The sequence below is a fragment of the Salmo salar genome, chromosome 10 (genome assembly GCF_965601325.2).
Source record: "Salmo salar chromosome 10, fSalSal1, whole genome shotgun sequence".
In the NCBI taxonomy this organism is placed as follows: domain Eukaryota; kingdom Metazoa; phylum Chordata; class Actinopteri; order Salmoniformes; family Salmonidae; genus Salmo; species Salmo salar.
The window spans coordinates 109,409,205-109,430,466 of record NC_138300.1 but is presented as its reverse complement, the minus strand read 5'-3'; the positions used below and the strand labels follow the sequence as shown (position 1 = coordinate 109,430,466).

The 21,262-nt window shown below is 45.0% G+C and overlaps 1 protein-coding gene across 1 annotated transcript in view; it reads left to right on the top strand.

Annotated features, from left to right (window-relative positions):
- The window catches only part of LOC106561484 (spondin-1), a 106,053-nt gene that overhangs the window by 15,445 nt on the left and 69,346 nt on the right, over positions 1 to 21,262 (top strand). Inside the window, exons 3-6 of the mRNA XM_014125483.3 lie at positions 4,782 to 4,915; positions 12,443 to 12,516; positions 12,710 to 12,832; positions 14,548 to 14,696. Coding sequence (XP_013980958.3) covers positions 4,782 to 4,915; positions 12,443 to 12,516; positions 12,710 to 12,832; positions 14,548 to 14,696 — 480 coding nt within the window. The remainder of the gene's footprint in view (positions 1 to 4,781; positions 4,916 to 12,442; positions 12,517 to 12,709; positions 12,833 to 14,547; positions 14,697 to 21,262) is intronic.

The following is a 21,262-nucleotide window of genomic DNA, read 5'->3' as shown; positions in this document are numbered from 1 at the left end:
CATGCTTTACGGTGGGAAATACATATGCGAAGATCATCCGTTCATCCACACCGCATTTCACAAAGACACGGTGGTTAGAACCAAAAATCTCCAATTTGGACTCCAGACCAAAGGACACATTTCCACCGGTCTAATGTCCATTGCTCGTGTTTCTTGGCCCAAGCAAGTCTCTTCGTATTGTTGGTGTCCTTTAGTAGTGGTTTCCTTTCAGCAATTTGACCATGAAGGCCTGATTCACACAGTCTCCTCTGAACAGTTGATGTGGAGATGTGTCTGTTATTTGAACTCTGTGAAGCATTTATTTGGGCTGTAATTTCTGAGGTTAGTAACTCTAATGAACGTATCCTCTGCAGCAGAGGTAACTCTGGGTCTTCCATTTCTGTGACGGTCCTCATGAGAGCCGGTTTCATTATAGCGCTTGATGCGTGAATAATCTTTCAAAAGTCTTGAAATTTTCCGTATTGACTGACCTTCATGTCTTAAAGTAATGATGGACATTTATTTTTGCTTATTTGAGCTGTTCTTGCCATAATATGGACTTGGTCATTTACCAAATAGGGCTATCTTCTGTATACCACCCACCTTGTCACAACACAACTGATTGGCTCAAACACATTAAGAAGGAAAGAAATTCCACAAATGAACTTTTAAGAAGGCACACCTGTTAATTGAAATGCATTCCAGGTGACTACCTCATGACGCTAGTTGAGAGAATGCTAAGAGTGTGCAAAGCTGTCATCAAGGCAAACGGTGGCTATTTGAAGAATCTCAAATTTAAAGTATATTTTGATTTGTTTAACACTTTTTAAAATTACTACATGATTCCATATGTGTTATTTCATAGTTTTGCTGTCTTCACTATTATTCTACAATGTAGAAAATATTAAAAATAAAGAAAAACCCTTGAATGAGTAGATGGTCCCGTGTGGCTCAGTTGGTAGAGCATGGTGTTTGCAACGCCAGGGTTGTGGGTTCGATTCCCACGGGGGACCACTACGGGGGAAAAAAAATTATGAAATGTATGCGTTCACTACTGTAAGTCGCTCTGGATAAGAGCGTCTGCTAAATGACTAAAATGTAATGTTCTAAAACGTTTGACCTGTGGTGTATGTGCTGATAAAGTTTGCATAATACTTTTCCAAATTAAGTGAAAGGTTGTTGGAAATTTGAAGAAAAGGTTTACTATAAAAATTAAGCATGGTCAATGCACAATATCCTCCAGCAAATAATCCTTGTTGTTGGCTACTCTCCTGGAATGTGCCTGGCGCCCATTTCTAAACATAAAAATGTACAACCTCCAGGAGTCATACTGCTTTTATGTTTAGAAGACATTTTCTTTCTCTTCACACGTTACCATGAGACCCCCATTTGTGCCTTAGGCCTCAGAGAAACCCCCACAGATTTTCTAACTCTCCTCATTCTTATTTATTTAGGCCAGAGTCATGCTATTACCCAGGGAAGCAAACTAAGTTTGTTTGGAGAGACAAGATGAGCCCAGATTAGATAGGATCTAGTGTTTACAGAGATTTAAAGCATCACTTTGTTTCTGGGTTGCCATGGATAGAGAGACAAGCTGACTCAGTTAGATGCCTTCTCGTTAGGTCAGTGGCTGCAAGTACATTAAACACAGCAGGGCAAATACAAATTAGTGGTGGATGATCTACAGAGGCCGACTCCTTAGAGAAGAGCTATTACATCACAGCAGGATATGACATGGTGAGGGGAAGTAGTCAACAGGTCAGGGGAAATATATGGAAACTTTTACCAAATTTCAGTGACGTCATGACAGTGGCTTCAGCTTTAAGTCTGTTCTTGCTGTGTTGATTCTGATGTATGGAAAGACAATTTGCACCACTCATTTTCTCACATTTAAGAAGCAGAACTCAACTTCACACCTTTTAAAAGGCAAAACATCTGGCCTGGCTTCTTTACAGCGTCGTAATGTTAGTTCTTCACTCATTTTACGGCAGCAGCTCTTAAGAGTGTCTTTTCGATCCAAGTGATAGACATGTCTCCTGTGTAAAAGCTTTTCTCACTAACCCAGCCTGCGCCAAAAGCTTTCAGGGATTGGAACAGGAGTGTTTTCCATTACTTCCTCTGGGATCTCAGCCCCTGTATACTGTATGTAAAGAGCACCGTTCATCACTGGCGTTTTTGTTTGGGCCAGAGATTGCCCGCGACAGTATTTAGTAGCATCCTTGAGCTATCTCAGGCTGAAGCTCGCTGCAGCATTACAGACTAAAGTAAATGCCCAGGAAGCCTTGGACCTTTACTATAAATACTGTCAAGCCAAGAATGACCAAGTGATGTATGAAGAAGAAACATGGCAGTGGCTGTTACAAATAGCTTGTTAAATAAGACTAATGAACTATAGAAATGAATTATAGTTCATTGAGTTTTTAAAATGTAAAGCCAATCTGTTAATGCAGTACATATTAATATAGACAGTATAAATCCATATATTGATACTCTGAGGAAGAATAGCATACTCTTAGAAAAAACGGTTCCAAAAGGGTTCTTTGGCTGTCCCGACAGGTAACCTTATTTGTTCCAGGGCGAACCCTTTTAGGTTCTACGTAGAACCCTCTGTGGAAAGGGTCCTACATGGAACCCAAAAGGGTTCTACCTGGAACCAAAAGGGTTCTACCTGGAACCAAAAAGGGTCCTTCAAAGGGTTCTCCTATAGGCACAGCCGAATAACAATTTTAGGTTCTAGACAGAAACAAAAGGTGCTAAGAGTGCAGATAATTTCACTGTTTGAAAAATATATCCCATAATAAGATTTGATATCAGAGATTTATATGGGTTTCTGTAGTAATAGAATTGTTTGATTGGTAGGAGGCTCAAGGCAAATGTTAGTGCTCTTGAGTCCAGAGATTTCCATTGAGATGGGAAGAAACCTGTTACTTTTAAATCATATGTTGATGTGACATTTGCATCGTGTCAGAAAGTTACATCCGCCCCGAGTCTCTTGCCAAACTATCATCTATTTCATGTCTTGATTTTCCAAGGGGGCTTCAAACTTCTACTCAGCCCAAAATATATACTGTCCATCTGTGTCTCCTTGAAAATACACATTTACTTTAGCAGGCGCTGCAAAGCATCTGTGTTTGCTGTGTCACCAGGGAGAGAATGACTATGAAAACAGAAGTATTCAGCTGCTCCTCCAGACCCAGACCCTGCCTCCCTAGGCAGCCCCAGAGGAGCTCTGAGGAGAGCTGGGCCACTGAGCCAAGCCAAGCCAAGCCAGGAGCCACAATTAAAACAAACGCTCCACTTTCCCAGCTCCTCTCCTCCTGACGGCTCTGCTGCTTGGCTGCAGTTCAACCTCGATCTGACAGCCACTTAGATTCCGTTTTGGGAGGAAACTACAGTGCTGGCCTCCCAGGGGGGGATAGTGGGTTTACAAGACAATGGTCCCTCCCTCCCTCCATCCCTCCCTCCCTCCCACAGGGTGATAAAATAGATATGCGCTGGGTGTACTGTAAGAAATGCACAGTTTCCGAAGTAACTAAACTCCAAGTTCAGCCTCCTTTCAATTGGTTGTTTTCCTGTGCACTGTCAGTTGTTTGCAGCTGTCTGTGACTGACAGGATATCAATGGTGAAGAGGCAAAAAAAAGACATTATTTCAGTATGAGTATAATGAGGCCTAAGAAATAGTATGGAGGAACCGTGGTTGAGCAGGGAGCATATGAGTCAGAGAGAGAAAGTAGAGAGAAAAAGAGAGAAAGCTAGAGACGGAGGCAAGTTACAGTGAGGAAAGACATGGCTCACCAGGGTGCCTTAGACAATCATCAGCATCAATGAACAGTCTTTTATTTTTCTAAAAGACCTCTCTAGAAAATTCTTCCTCTTACTTTCTGTCATGTGTGAAGCATCTGGCTGTTAGGTCAGTGTTATGGTGGAGTCAGAGCAGCTGGCGAACATTCAAGGGGGTCAGAGGTCATCTCTGTGTGAGGCTGCTGCTCGTCATGCCAGGTTTTCATTCCTCTCTCACAGCCATGACATAGAGGGGGACTGGGCTGGACACGCCATGGACTCACAACACTGTTATTACACTGTCTCATTGCACAACTTGGAGTATTATTTTACTACTGTCCCACTTTATTGAGCCAAGGATAGGTGAAGGAACGTTATGCACTGTACAGTCAACTTTCAATCAACCTGTCACATTTGTAAAGAGATGAGGTGAAACAGAACTACAATGTCATATTTTTAACTTAAGACATCTGTGAGTTTCTATCCGTTTTGAGAGGATTACATTCACATAAACTAGACAGAACTGTCTGTTATACTACGTGTAATGCCAGTGTTGGCATCTGAAAAGGATTCCATTTGAAAACATTCAGCCACGTGTGACGTTAAAATACACTATTGATCCTGGTATTGGGGAGTGTGTCGCTACAAAATACATATTCCAGCCTGTCTCAGACACTAAACCATCGGTTTATTACAGGAGCCCTGAATTATAGCACCAATTAAATGCAACCAAACATGCATAGCAGAACATCTTGATCAACAATGAAAATGAATCATAAGTGTCAGGCCAGAGTTGTGATAATTAAAAGTTGAAACTTTTTTGGCAAGCACCACGGTTGAAAGTTAGTAATTTCTCAAAATTATTTTTTAACTATAAAAATAACAAAAAGTTAATTGACTCAATTACTTTCTTGCGGCTATAACGTTTTTGTTTTACAAAAAAACGGAATTGTTTTTGCCAAAAAGTGAGGTTGGTGAGAAATTGTGTAGTTGTGACTGACTGGTTTCCTGTGTTTTCTAGATCATAGATGAGGAAGATACCCAGTTCATGACCAACTGTCCCTCGGCTGTAACGGAGAGCACCCCCCGCAGGAGGACCCGGATACAAGTGTTCTGGACAGCACCCCCTTCTGGCAGCGGCTGTGTCATCCTCAAGTGGGTACTTTTAATACTGCTACTACACTACTGCTACTACTACCACTACTATAGCTACGGAAATATGTTTTGGGTTGGGGGGGGTGCTGAGGAGTATTTTTGTCCACACATACAGGAGTAATAAAGCCCTAGTTCATACAGAAGTAATAAAGCCCTAGTTCATACAGGAGTAATAAAGCCCTAGTTGTCATAATTGTTGAAGCCGTGTTGAATGGACCAAACTGCAGGCGGAATGTGGATACTCATCTTTTAATATAAAGAATAATAAATTAAAGCAAAGTATACACAGGAAAACAATAAACACGAAGCTCACGACAGGCTAACAGGCTTACTACAAACAAAAAGACTAGCAATGTTAGCACAACCACCCACAAACCCAAGTGACAAACATACTCCTAAAGATATGACTCCCAATCAGGAACAACGATCACCAGCTGTCCCTGATCGGGAGCCACACAGACCCACATAGAAATACAACACCCAGAACACACATACACAGACATACTCTGCCACGTCCTGACCAAAACTACACAACAACACCCTCTGCTGGTCAGGACGTGACAAGGAGTAATAAAGCCCTAGTTCATACAGGAATAATAAAGCCCTAGTTCATACAGGAGTAATAAAGCCCTAGTTCATACAGGAGTAATAAAGCCCTAGTTCATACAGGAGTAATAAAGCCTTAGTTCATACAGGAGTAATAAAGCCCTAGTTCATACAGGAGTAATAAAGCCCTAGTTCATACAGGAGTAATAAAGCCCTAGTTCATACAGGCGTAATAAAGCCCTAGTTCATACAGGAGTAATAAAGCCCTAGTTCATACAGGAGTAATAAAGCCCTAGTTCATACAGGAATAATAAAGCCCTAGTTCATACAGGAGAAATAAAGCCCTAGTTCATACAGGAGTAATAAAGCCCTAGTTCATACAGGAGTAATAAAGCCCTAGTTCATACAGGAGTAATATAATTTTGTGATTTTTATTTTTTATTTTTTATGTCTATATCAAAGGATGCTGCACTGTCATAACCACTGTTACTGTAACTGTTAATGCTAACAATGATTTGTTTCGGAATACCATTTCTCATTATTGATACAGGTGCGGTTAAATATATTAGCACCCTTGCACTATTCACTATTTCTTCTAAAATAAGCTGAAATTGAAAAAACATTTGGTGTTCACATGTGGTAATTTTGTTTGATTCACAAACGCACAGGACCAAGAAGAAAAAACTATCAAAACTGAAATTGAGATTTTTCACTTCAAAGTAAAGAAAAATTTCCTGGTTTATTCAACATTCAAATCTATTTGGTTGTTAGGCAAGCTATGTGGCTATTCTAGGCACCATGTCTTTGCAGTTGACTACCTATGGGTTGCCAGAGAGCAGGGTCATGCTGATTAGTGGTCTGAAGAAGCAGGTGTGACTACAGACCATAGCGCTATAATGTCCCAGATCAACGCCCCTCCCTCCGTGGTTATAATACTGAGTTTAGTCTTACGTAATAACATTGTTCAGTAAGTAGATTGGGAGGAAGGTTTTCATGATGATAAGCTTGGTGTAAAAGTTTTGGAGAATTTATAACCTTTTATGTAAAGTCTCACGACACAAAAAAGTGGCAGGATTGTAAATAACATCGTGTTTCTTACTCCTGGCCTGAAGCACTGATAGTCACCGATCAAGTTGAGTAGTCTTGCTATGTTAGAGCGACGTGTGGGTTAAACTCGTCCCAAGGCAAATCCTATTTGAATTTGATTGCTGCCCAAAGAAGTGAGCCCTGATATGCCTCTGTAATTCCTTGACAGTCATGAAGCGTGAGCCAAGTTAATTCCAAAAGCTGCTCTTTGACAGGAATTGTAGCACTTCCAGAAGTGTTGGAATGAAACAAAATTGACAAACATTAACAAACACAGGTAGACACAAACAATTGTTCGTTGTTGTGACAAAATACATGTACAATATGTGGTCGACACACATTACATACTGTGAATGTGTGTCAGTGCGCATACACGCCTGTACAAAGTTGCATGATTAGCATAAACGGAGAATAGGCAGCCTGGCCCTAATAATTCTCAAAATGGGTTGAAATTGGGTGTTAAATAACTATTACAATGGCATATTGCTTGGTCACCTGAAAGTCATTTCTTATGTTATGAAATGTGAAATTGAGGTGAGATCGAATTTGGCCATGAATATTGAACAATTAAAGGTAGACTCAGCGAAATGACGTTGCCACGAGCAGCACCTTAGATATTGAGATGAGTGAGATGCAGTGAGATGAGTGAGATGACTTCGCTCTCACACAGTCACACACAGTATCGACGCATGTGTATGGGTTAGCTTCACTCTGTTACAACTTGGTAGCCAGGGCACCAAAACAGCGGAGAAGTTTAGCCTTGCACTTTAATGCTCTTAGTTGTTGTGGAAATTGAACCACTATACTGTTTACTTTCTACATCTACTTCATTAAGTTCTGCTATATACAGTGTCTTCGGAAAGTTTTCAGACCCTTTGACTTTTTCCACATTTTGTTAGGTTACAGGCTTATTCTAATATTTATAAAAATAGTTTTTTTCCCTCATAAATCTACACAAAATACCCCATAATGACAAAGCAAAAACATATTTTTTGGAATTTTTGCTAATTTATTAAGAATAAAAAACTGAAATATAACATTTACATAAGTATTCAGACACTTTACTTAGTACTTTGTTGAAGCACCTTTGGCAGTGATTACAGCCTCGAGTCTTCTTGGGTATGACCCTACAAGCTTGGCACATCTGTATTTGGGGAGTTTCACCCATTCTTCTCTGCAGATTCTCTCAAACTCTGTCAGGTTGGATGGGGAGCGTTGCTGTACAGCTATTTTCAGGTCTCTCCAGAGATGTTTGGGTTAAAGTCCGGGCTCTGGCTGGGCCACTCAAAGACATTCAGAGACTTGTCCCAAAGCAACTCCTGCGTTTCTTGGCTGTGTGATTAGGGTCATTGTCCTTTTGGAAGGTGAACCTTCACCCCAGTCTGAGGTCCTGAGCCCTCTGGAGCAGGTTTTCATCAAGGATCTCTCTGTACTTTGCTCCGTTCCTCTTTCCCTCGATCCTGACTAGTCTCCCAGTCCCTGCCTCTGAAAAATATTCCTACAGCATGATGCTGCCACCACCGTGCTTCACCGTAGGGATGGTGCCAGGTTTCCTCCAGACGTGATGCTTGTCATTCAGGCCAAAGTGTTCAGCCTTGGTTTCATCAGACCAGAGAATCTTGTTTCTCATGGTCAGAGAGTCTTTAGGTGCCTTTTCACAAACTCCAAGCGGGCTGTCATGTGCCTTTTACTGAGGAGTGGCTTCCGTCTGGCCACTCTACCAGAAAGGCCTGATTGGTGTAGTGCTGCAGAGATGGTTGTCCTTCTGGAAGCTTCTCTCATCTCCACAGAGGAACTCTAGACGTCTGTCAGAGTGACCATCAGGCCCTTCTCCCCCGATTGCTCAGTTTGGCCGGGCGGACAGCTCTAGGAAGAGTCTTGGTGGTTCGAAACTTCTTCTGTGATCTTGGGGACCTTCAATGGTGCAGAAATGTTTTGGTACCCTTCCCAATAGACAGAATCCTGTCTCGGAGCTCTACAGGCTCTAATTCCTTCGACCTAATGGAATGGTTTTTGTTCGGACATGCACTGTCAGCTGTGGGACCTTATATAGACAGGTGTGTGCCTTTCCAAATCATGTCCAATCAATTGAATTGACCACAGGTGACTCCAATCAAGTTGTAGAAACATCTCAAGGATGATCAATGGAAACAGGATGCACCTGAGCTCAATTTTGAGTCTCATATCAAAGGGTCTGAATACTTATGGAAATAAGGTATTTATGTTTTTTATTTGTAATACGTTTGCAAAAATGTAAAAAAAACTGTTTTCACTTTGTCATTATGGGGTATTGTGTGTAGATTTCTGAGGATTTTTTAAAATGTAATACATTTTTGAATAAAGCTGTAACGTAACAACATGTGGAAAAAGTCAAGGGGTCTGAATACTTTCTGAAGGAACCGTAGATATTTAAGAGATCCTTTTCCCTAACGCATCCTGTCTCTCCTTCCTCTAGCCTGGATTTAAACAGAAAATAGTGCTGCTGTTCACAGATTTAGTGCTGGATGTAACTCACTCCTTCACAGAAAATAGTGCTGCCGTTCACAGACTTAGTGCTGAATGTAACTCACTCCTTCATAGAAAATAGTGCTGCCGTTCACAGACTTAGTGCTGGATGTAACTCACTCCTACACAGAAAATAGTGCTGCCGTTCACTGACTTAGTGCTGGATGTAACTCACTCCTACACAGAAAATAGTGCTGCTGTTCACAGACTTAGTGCTGGATGTAACTCACTCCTTCACAGAAAATAGTGCTGCTGTTCACAGACTTAGTGCTGGATGTAACTCACTCCTACACAGAAAATAGTGCTGCTGTTCACAGACTTAGTGCTGGATGTAACTCACTCCTACACAGAAAATAGTGCTGCCGTTCACTGACTTAGTGCTGGATGTAACTCACTCCTACACAGAAAATAGTGCTGCTGTTCACAGACTTAGTGCTGGATGTAACTCACTCCTACACAGAAAATAGTGCTGCTGTTCACAGACTTAGTGCTGGATGTAACTCACTCCTACACAGAAAATAGTGCTGCCGTTCACTGACTTAGTGCTGGATGTAACTCAGTCCTCTTTGCCTAAGTCTTTGAAGAAATATCCACAATAGTTACTTTTAATTTATCTTCCTGTCCCATACGACAGATAGCTTATTGCGGTCCAAGTATTATTCTAATAAATGTTGCGCTGAGAAACATCTGCTATGCAAATCTTACCGTATTGCTTTCACTTTGTCTTTGCCTATCAAAGTAAAGATACAGCTCTCTACCTCGTACTGGAGCGCTGGGCTGCCTGCCAGACAAAGGCCAAAAAAAACGGCTGCCAACTCTGTCTACCGAACATCAAATAAAACTCCAATTACTGCTAGGAGAGGTCCACTCATTCTCCCACTGAATCTCATAAAGAATATCACAGCAGAGATCCCAGAATGATGCGCCTCCTCCTACACTACAGAGTCTTGTCATTAGTGATACTTTATCTTGTATACTAAAGTGTCAAAGGCTGTTATGTCACAGGGCACTGCACATAGAGCTCTTGGAGGTTTGACCAGAATAGCAGAACTGGAGAGAGCAGAGTACGCAAACAAAAAAGACGCAGTGACTCCTTGAGATGAAGAAGGTCTAAATGGAGCTCCAGCTCTCTATAGCCACCCTCTCCTGCTCTCTACAGCCACCCTCTCCTGCTCTTTATAGCCACCCTCTCCTGCTCTCTATAGCCACCCTCTCCTGCTCTCTATAGCCACCCTCTCCTGCTCTCTATAGCCACCCTCTCCTGCTCTCTATAGCCACCCTCTCCTGCTCTCTATAGCCACCCTCTCCTGCTCTCTATAGCCACCCTCTCCTGCTCTCTATAGCCACCCTCTCCTGCTCTCTATAGCCACCCTCTCCTGCTCTCTATAGCCACCCTCTCCTGCTCTCTATAGCCACCCTCTCCTGCTCTCTATAGCCACCATCTCCTGCTCTCTACAGCCATCCTCTCCTGCTCTCTATAAACATCCTCTCCTGCTCTCTACAGCCATCCTCTCCTGCTCTCTATAAGCATCCTCTCCTGCTCTCTACAGCCACCCTCTCCTGCTCTCTATAGCCACCCTCTCCTGCTCTCTACAGCCATCCTCTCCTGCTCTCTATAAACATCCTCTCCTGCTCTCTACAGCCATCCTCTCCTGCTCTCTATAAGCATCCTCTCCTGCTCTCTATAAGCATCCTCTCTTGCTCTCTATAGCCACCCTCTCCTGCTCTCTATAGCCACCCTCTCCTGCTCTCTATAGCCACCCTCTCCTGCTCTCTATAACCACCCTCTCCTGCTCTCTACAGCCATCCTCTCCTGCTCTCTATAAACATCCTCTCCTGCGCTCTATAGCCATCCTCTCCTGCTCTCTATAAACATCCTCTCCAGCTCTCTACAGCCATCCTCTCCTGCTCTCTACAGCCATCCTCTCCTGCTCTCTATAAAAATCCTCTCCTGCTCTCTACAGCCATCCTCTCCTGCTCTCTATAAGCATCCTCTCCTGCTCTCTACAGCCATCCTCTCCTGCTCTCTATAAGCATCCTCTCCTGCTTTCTACAGCCATCCTCTCCTGCGCTCTATTAGCATCCTCTCCTGCTCTCTACAGCCATCCTCTCCTGCTCTCTATAAATATCCTCTCCTGCTCTCTACAGCCATCCTCTCCTGCTCTCTATAAACATCCTCTCCTGCTCTCTACAGCCATCCTCTCTCCCCAGTGACACAGAGATTGCAGGCGGGCAGCAGCACTGGATACATGCAGCCCCAGCTCAAAGCCAGGGCCCATGGGCCTGTGTGTGGGATCACAACTAAAGGATCCTAAACACTCCCACTGGAACTAATGGTCTGGACAGAAGCCTGGCCCAAACCATTGGAGTGAAGAACATAACCATGGAGAGAGCCATGGAAGTCATGGGTTAGTCAGGGATATATTACCCAACTGTGACTGGATCCCATTGCTGCAACCAAATGTTAAGATATTGACATTGGGCTAAAGTGATCTTTTTACAGAGTTTGTCCTCATCTGAACCTTGATTACTTGATGTGTCTAATATTAATCAATTACTGTATCATATTTTAAAGTGAAATGATTAATGAAATGTATTATCAAGTTGCTTTATAACAAAGTCCCTGTTGAGCTCCGTACAATGTAACTGTGGGCCTCAGAACAGCTGTATGGCTGAGGATATATCCACAGCTGCAGTTGGGATGCCATCTACTGTGGAAAACAGTTTGGGCTGGAGCTTGTCTGTTTGGCTCCCGGTCACTTAGATCCGGCTGTTTGATGAGTCCAGCACCATTTGATATTTTATCTTCAACCCCCAGATACGTTACCAATGTTCTTCCCTGGGAGATGAGCTTTAGAGAGTGTGAGAGAGAGTGCAGTCATAATGGTCACAGTGTTGATGGGCTGTCCTGTGGATCAGTCTCAGTCTGGACTCCTGGCTCTCTGTACGTTGGTATTCTGCAGAGCTTGATGGGGAGCAGGGTTGGCAGTGCCTCTGGCGTGCTCTCTGACGGGGTGGTTTTACCACCTCTCCTCAGAGGAAACAGACACTCCTCACGCACTACAAGAGAGAAAGAGAGGAGCATTCTAATGGCCGGGTGTTGCTATTGGCACACAGTTTCTGTTGCGTGTACAAGTTTATGGCTCTCGGCAGTGTGTGTGTGTGTGTGTGTGTGTGTGTGTGTGTGTGTGTGTGTGGTGTGTGTGTGTGTGTGTGTGTGTGTGTGTGTGTGTGTGTGTGTGTGTGTGTGTGTGTGTGTGTGTGTGTGTGTGTGTGTGTGTGTGTGTGTGTGTGTGTGTGTATGCCGCTAGAAGTTGTGTGCTAACACGAGTGCTGTATGTTTTTGTGCTGTCAGTGAATAAAAGGAATGGCGTTCTTCCTCCTCTGCAGGGCCAGCATTGTGCAGAAGAGGATCATTTACTTCCAGGATGAAGGCTCCCTCACCGTCAGACTGTGTGAGAAAGGTGCAGCATATCTGTCCTATACCAATGTTACTTCTCACAGAACAGCCCTTTTATATCATCTGTTACCGTAGATTATAATGGAGATTCTGGATGTAGTCATATTCTTCAACTATTCTGTTAGATCAAGCAACATCCCCATTCTTATCCATTCTTTGTGCGTGTGTGTGTGCATGTGTATGTGTGTGCCTTTCAGAGGCTGTGTTTGGGGAGACCACAGAAAAGCCCCCTCTGGAATGCTGTGCCTGTGGGACGGCCAAGTACAGAGTCACCTTCTTTGGGAACTGGTCGGAGAAGATTCACCCTAAAGACTACCCCAGTAAGTCCCTCACTGGGGTCATACAGTATATCTACACCCCCACATGATTGTACAACTTCCCACCTGTTGCTCCTCTGTCCGTTTTCTATGGAGTGTGAAAGGATCTGCATTATAGTAATGAAGCAAGACATTGTGGTTGGAGAAGAAACACAAGAAGGTGACATTTTACCCTGGACATATTTAGACTGTCTGTTAACTAGAGTAACATGCTTATATTTTAGCAAATGCTCTTATCCAGAGCGACTCACAGTAGTGAGTGCATACATTTTTTATACTGGTCCCCCGTGGTAAATGAAACCCACAACCCTGGTGTTGCATGCGACATGCTCTACCAACTGAGCCACACAGGACATACTGCATGGAAAAAGCAGCACACTGTGGTTTAGAGGATTCCTCTCAAATTCTTTGTGTGTTGTTGGGATTTAAACGAAGAATGTTCAGTCAACGTAGGTCAGTAAAACAGTATCATAGCTGTTATGACACGGTGACTTCTTTGGAGCTGATGATCCGAACCACAGACCCTACGTATTCCTTGCAGTCAGCGTTATGTAGTCACAGCTTACGAAAGGAATCTCCATAAATAATTTGAGACAGGAAGAGGCTGTTTTGGCAGGAAATAAGAAAACAAGTTTTGGTACATTATAGCACGTCACAGGGATTCGCTATGGGCCTGATGGGTTTAAACAGATTAACTGTATAGTTCGCCTTTCCCTCCAGCTGTATATAGAATCTTTCACAAAGAGTAACGTATCATGGAAAAACATAATTACATTCAAGGGTTTCTGAGGAGAGCGCTGAGGGACCATAGTTCCAAGCATCAATTGTTTTTTGATAGAGTTATATATACAGTACCGTACAGTCACGTCCAAAATTATTGGCACCCTTAATAAAGATGAGCAAAAAGACTGTATAAAATAATACAAATACTGAGCTATGCAAAAAAAAAGTTCTACTAATACAATTGCTCAAAAAATAGTTTTTGTTTAACAACTATTTTTGTTCTTCTAAAAGATTGTGTCAAAATTATTGCCACCCCTGTTTTCAATACCTTTCAATATCTCACCTTGCGACGAGAAGGGCACTGAGCCTTTTTATTAAATGTTTTATGAGATTGAAGAACACATTGGGAGGGATCTTAGTCTTAGGGATCTTAATTATTTGTTTTTACTTGTTTTTACAAAATGTCTTTCTCTGAGCAATTGTATTAGTATAAAATAATACAATCATGTTTTTCAATGTGGAGCATACAATATAGCTCAGTATTATTTATTTTATTCAGTATTTTTTGCTGATCTTTATCAAGGGTGCTAATAATTTTGGACCTGACTGTATATATATATATATATATATATATATATATATATATACACAGTATTTATATATATGTACGGTATGTGTGTGGTGTGACAGGGTCTACTCTCTCAGTAATGATGAGGGCTCCAGCAATGGTAGTGCAGGCCTCACATTGTAACTAACTTCCAGCCACATGCAAAGTCAAAGGCAGGAGCGATCTGTCAGCTTCCACGCATGCACAGACGCACTGACACACACACACACACACACACACACACACACACACACACACACACACACACACACACACACACACACACACACACACACACACACACACACACACACACACACACACACACACACACACACACACACTTTATTTCTTTGTCAAATTGTCTCTTTGTTTCCCCCCTATACAGGACGTGCCAATCATTGGTCAGCCCTCATCGGGGCATCCCACTCCAGGAGCTATGTCCTGTGGGAGTACAGGGGCTTCGCCAGTGAAGGGGTGAAACAGGTGGCAGAGCTGGGGTCTCCAGTTAAGATGGAGGAAGAGATTAGACAGAAGGTGAGCTTGGTTAGACTCCTCTTAGTGAGACTATGATAAAAGAGAGATGCAGACAGTACAGTCAGGAGGTAAAACCAAACATCATGGATTCAGGCTAGAGGAGGCCAGAGGGAGGAGCTATTGGAGAGCGGTCTCATTATAATGGCTGGAATGGAATAGATGGAACAGAGTCAAACCTGTGGTTTCCATGTTTGATGTGTTTGATACCATTCTATTTATTCCATTACAATGAGCCCATCCTTTAATAGCTCCTCCCACCAGCCTCCTCTGGTTCAGACCTGTTCATGTACGCTGATCAGCTTTATCTCCAATCTCTGATGTCTTGATATTTCTATTCTTTCAGCTCTGTCTTTTCTGTGCAGACTTTCATAGTCATATCTCCTACCTGTCTCCGCCTCTGAAACAGCATGTCAAAGGTTGATCAGTTAATGGAAGGCCCTCCTTGACATCTTAATGAAACACATTAGTCTGTATATTGGCTGATCTGCACCACTCTGCTGTTTAATGTTAATTTCCTGCTATTGGGTGACATGGCACCAATAGAGTGTTGAGCCCAGGGACAGATGAGATGCTGAGGGGCATTATGGGATGGCTGTGGAGGAGAGGGGGCATGGCTAATGGAGGGAGAAGTGAGAGAGGACGGCCACATCACAGATAATCTTAAAGAAGAACTGAACTCGAGAACAAACTCCTCTTGTTGAAAACGGCATATGTGACATTGATATAAGTCTGAAGCATTTATTCCAGTGCCAAAATTGACAAAAAAGTGCAAGTAGGTTAATTTTGGTCGTAAAGTCAGTATCTTGCAAAACAGAGTTTCTTGAGATTTGAGTAAAAGAGTTCGTCATGACGTATTTGAGGGTTGGGTTTTGAATTCAACAATGCCCACTTGCCCACTAACACAGGATAAACAGCTGAGGTGATTGTGCTCTCCAGTCGTACAGCAGAACACACTGACAGTGAGACAGACCTGCCCAGCAGCACAACAGATTGGACTTGGTTTACATACCGTCAGACAACATGTGGCACATTTCTTTACTTGAGAAATACTAAAACCTCTTTGGCAAATACATCCAAATGTACTACAGATTCCTTGAGTCATCTTAGATTCTGAATATTTTGAAGAAGTGATGCTGGCTTTGTTCCTATGGTGTCTCATGGGGGACAAACATCAGTAACTGCTACATCGAACCACACCCCCTGAAACCTGAAAAAAAATCTTCTTATTGAGCAACAGAAAGAAAATATGCAGAATCGGTGCGTTCAGGAAAAATGGGTGTGATATCAAAGTATCATTCAAACCATAGGAATGAGCATAATACTTTGAAATCGAAACACTCTTGCAAAAGTTATATTACTGATTGAAATTGGTTATGAAACTAAATAGTGATAGAATTACATTGGACCCAGATTAGTAATGGTCCTTACTGTATAGGATGCAGATGCTTCCAGAATTCAAAGAGCAGTCTGGTGGTCGTGTTATGACTGTTTGTGGATGTGACAGTGACCAGTGTTCTCACAGCCTCCTGTCATCCATCCACTGTAGTGCACTGGCCTGTCAACACACAGTCTACACCATTCATCATACCTGTCATCTGTTTGCTTTGGAATGCCATCTCCTGTATTATAGACGGGTTGGTTGTTTAGCAACACAACCGACTCCTGCGCAACTGTGGGCCAAAACAGGCGGGGTTGGCTTAGATTGTTGACAACATGTAAACTATATTTAGTCTCCAATGTTTTTAAAAACATCAATACACATGTTGTCTCTCAAATACGTTGTTACAGTTGTTGGTTAGCTAGCTAGTGAATTTTAGCCGTGTTAGCATCGACATGAAATCAGTTAATAAAACACCTCAAAACAAGACATGGCATCAAGAACAAGAGGAAACTGTCTGGAGCGAGTCACTTCCGATTCCCCACATGGAAGTTTATTGTCATTGTTGGTAGCTATCTGGCCATCCAGAATCAACTCGTGCGCATCGTTTCCGTGACGTTGTCAGCTGACCAATCTATATCATACATCAATGTGGCCATCAGAGTTCTTGTTTTTTTTGTGTGATCTACGTAGGCCATTTATATAATTGCTTACATACTGCAAATATCTACCTATACATCCTTATCTATAGCACACCTGGCTTCACCTTGTGTTGAAGTGTCCATTTCTCTCTAAAGATGTGGACATAACAGGGAGATATTTAGAGTGAAATCATAGATATGGCAGCAGTATTTTGGCATCTGTGAGTGTCTCTCTGACAACATGACTGTTTTTGGGTTATCTGGGCTTTGGAGTAGCTTTTTCTTGTCAGAGAGATTGTCAGTCTTTTCCATCTGCAGATTTTTATTTTTGTAATCAGTATTTTGTATCCTGTGATATTGCTAACAGTCATTGCTAATAGAAAATAGAAAGGAAAGTGTCTGCACACACATGCTTCCTTTGTCAAAGCTCACACAATCAATGATCAACTTCCTGATGTTTGATAAAAAAATGACACTTTTAACCATGTTTTGAGACTATGAAGTGTTTGTCTACAATTACATTGTTTACAAACAATGGAGTAAAATATGCTTACAGTTTAAAAAAAATTATAGTAGCAATAGAGGATTGCCCCTTTAAGAAGCCAGGAATGCTTAATGCTGTATAGGGGTAAATGCCACAACATAGCTCTAAGCCACAGCAATTCCTTCTATTCTGTTGAATTGAGACACTGGCTATTGGGTGTTGTCGTATGCGCTTTCATTCTCACACGATAAGGGTAGATTATAACATTCAGTGATCATCATTTGACAATGTCGCGGGAAGCAATATTGTCCAGTTTTGGGGTGATTACATTTTCTAATTCTGCTGCTGACCTTGGGAAATGCTACTGAAGGAGCTCAGAATCAATTTCTAGCCAGGGAAGGGAAATAGTTTCTGCTGAACACTGAAACACTGGTACATAACAGTAGACTCAAGATAAGGCAGGGGAAAACATGGATTCATCTGAATTAAGAGACACCATATGTCACGGGCTGGCTCAAAAAAGCAGGAGAGGTAGAGTCAGGCGCAGGAGACAGAGAATTCTTGACCACACTTCTTTATTCAAGAAAATGGATGTGGTCGCCAAAAATATAGGGACGCAGCCCTTAAATACTTCTGCGGTGGTGAACACAACGAAACCAACCACAGGCAGAGGAAAACCAGCACACGTTCCTCAAGCACATAAACCGGACAAGAAACACAATCACGCACAAACACAGACATCCTACGCTAAACTAAATAACCCCCCCCCCTACTAATGACTAACCCAAAACAGGTGCGTGCCTACCTAGACCTAACCAACAGAAAGTGAAACAAAAAGGGATCGATGGCAGCTAGTAGGCCGGCGACGACGACCGCCGAGCTCCGCCCGGCCGAGGAGGGGCGCCACCATCCGTCGGTGTCGTGACAGTACTCCCCCCCTGACGCGCGGCTCCCGCAGCGCGCCGACGCCGGCCTCGAGGACGCCCCGGAGGGCGAGGCGCAGGGCGATCCGGATGGAGGCTGTGGAACTCCCGGATGAGCGCTGGGTCCAATTTGTCCTCCACCGGTACCCAGCACCTCTCCTCCGGGCCGTACCCCTCCCAGTCCACAAGGTACTGCAGGCCCCTCGCCCGGCGTCTGGAGTCCAAGATGGACCGGACTGTGTACGCCGGGGGCCCCCCGATGTCCAGGGGGGGTGGAGGGACCTCCCGTACATCATTTTCCTGCAGCGGACCAGCTACCACTGGCCTGAGGAGAGACACATGAAACGAGGGGTTAATACGATAATAAGAAGGAAGTTGTAATCTGTAACACAACTCGTTTATTCTCCTCAGGACTTTAAATGGCCCCACAAACCGCGGACCCAGCTTCCGGCAGGGCAGGCGGAGGGGCAGGTTCCGGGTCGAGAGCCAGACTCTCTCCCCTGGGGTGAACACGGGGGCCTCGCTGCGGTGCCGGTCAGCGCTTGCCTTTTGTCGCTCCCTGGCTCGTTCCAGGGATTCCTGCACAGCGTCCCAGGTGTCCCTTGAGCGCTGAACCCATTCCTCCACCGCAGGGGCCTCCGTCTGGCTCTGATGCCATGGCCCCAGGACCGGCTGATAACCCAACACACATTGGAATGGTGACATGTTGGTGGAGGAGTGGCGCAAAGAGTTCTGAGCCGTTTCGGCCCATGGCACGAACCTTGCCCACTCCCCTGCCCACACCTCCTGGTTTACCCTTTCTACCTGCCCATTACTTTCGGGGTGAAACCCCGAGGTCAAACTGACCGAAACCCCCAGTCGCTCCATAAACGCCCGCCACACTCGGGACGTGAACTGGGGGCCTCGATCTGAGACGATATCCTCGGGCACCCCGTAGTGCCGGAAGACGTGGGTGAATAAGGCTTCCGCGGTCTGCAGGGCCGTAGGAAGACCGGGTAACGGAAGCAGACGGCAGGACTTAGAGAACCGGTCCACAACGACCAGGATCGTAGTGTTGCCCTGAGACGGCGGGAGATCGGTCAGGAAATCCACCGCCAGGTGGGACCATGGTCGTTGTGGAACCGGGAGGGGCTGTAATTTCCCTCTAGGCAGGTGCCTGGGAGCCGTACTCTGAGCGCACACCGAACAGGAGGAGACATAGTGCCTCACGTCCCTCACCAAGGTGGGCCACCAGTATCTCCCACTAAGACCACACACTGTCCGCTCAACCCCTGGGTGACCCGAGGAGGGAAGCGTGTGAGCCCACCGAATCAGACGATCGCGAACACCGAGCGGAACGTACTTACAACCCACTGGACACTGCGGAGGAGTAGGCTCCGTCCGTAACGCCCGCTCGATGTCCGCGTCCACCTCCCAGACCACCGGTGCCACCAGGCAGGAGGCTGGAAGTATGGGAGTGGGATCGGTGGACCGTTCCTCGGCGTCATGGAGACGAGACAGTGCGTCGGCCTTAGTGTTCCGGGAACCTGGGATATACGAGAAATCTAGTAAAGAACATCGCCCACCTGGCTTGACGCGGGTTCAGTCTCCTCGCCGCCCGGATGTACTCCAGATTGCGGTGGTCAGTCCAGATGAGAAAAGGGTGACGCGCCCCCTCAAGCCAATGTCTCCACACCTTCAGGGCTCTGACCACAGCCAACAACTCCCTGTCCCCCACATCATAGTTACGCTCCGCCGGACTCAACTTCCTAGAGAAGAAGGCGCAGGGGCGGAGCTTGGGGGGGGGCGCCCGAGCGCTGGGACAGCACGGCTCCTACCCCAGCCTCAGACGCGTCCACCTCCACTATGAAGGGCAAAGAGGGGTCCGGGTGCGCCAGCACCGGAGCGTCGGTGAACAAAACCTTCAGACGACTAAAGGCACTGTCCGCCTCCGCGGACCACCGCAACCGCACCGGGCCCCCCTTCATCAGTGAGGTAATGGGAGCCGCCACCTGCCCAAAGCCCCGGATAAACCTCCGGTAGTAATTGGCAAATCCCAAAAACCGCTGCACCTCCTTCACCGTGGTGGGAGTCGGCCAATTACGCACGGCTGAGATGCGGTCACATTCCATCACTGCCCCTGATGTGGAAATGCGATACCCCAAGAAAGAGACGGCTGGTTTGGAAAACTCACATTTCTCAGCCTTGACATATAGGTCATGCTCCACCAGTCGCCCAAGCACTTTACGCACCAGAGACACATGCTCGGCGCGTGTAGCGGAGTAGACCAGAATGTCATCGATGTACACCACTACACCCTGACCGAGCAGGTCCCGGAGAATCTCGTCCACAAAGGATTGGAAGACTGCGGGAGCATTCTTTAACCCATAAGGCATGACGAGGTACTCATAATGGCCAGATGTGGTACTAAATGCAGTTTTTCACTCGTCCCCTCCTCGGATACGCACCAGATTATATGCACTCCTGAGATCCAATTTCGTGAAGAAGCGCGCCCCGTGAAATGACTCTATCGCCGAGGCGATGAGAGGTAGTGGGTAACTGAAACCCACTGTGATGGCATTTAGACCTCTATAGTCAATGCACGGGCGCAGACCTCCCTCCTTCTTCTTCACAAAAAAGAAGCTCGAGGAGACGGGTGAGTTAGATGGCCGAATGTATCCCTGCCTCAAAGACTCAGTGACGTATGTTTCCATAGCCGCTGTTTCCTCCTGAGACAGGGGATAAACGTGACTACGAGGAATTGCAGCGCCCACCTGGAGGTTTATCACACAGTCTCCTCGTCGATGAGGTGGTAATTGGGTCGCCTTTGTTTTACTGAAGGCGATAGCCAAATCGGCATACTCTGAGGGAATGTGCACGGTGGAGACTTGGTCTGGACTCTCCACCGTAGTCGCACCGATGGAAACTCCTATGCACCTGCCCGAGCACTCATTTGACCACTCCTTAAGAGCCCTCTGTCCCCACGAAATCTTAGGGTTGTGAGTGGCTAGCCAGGGAATCCCTAGAACCACTGGAAACGCTGGGGAATCAATGAGGAAAAGACTAATCCGCTCCTCATGACCCCCCCACATTACCATGACCAGTGGCACAGTGACCTCCCTGACCAGCCCTGACCCTAGTGGTCGACTGTCTAGGGCGTG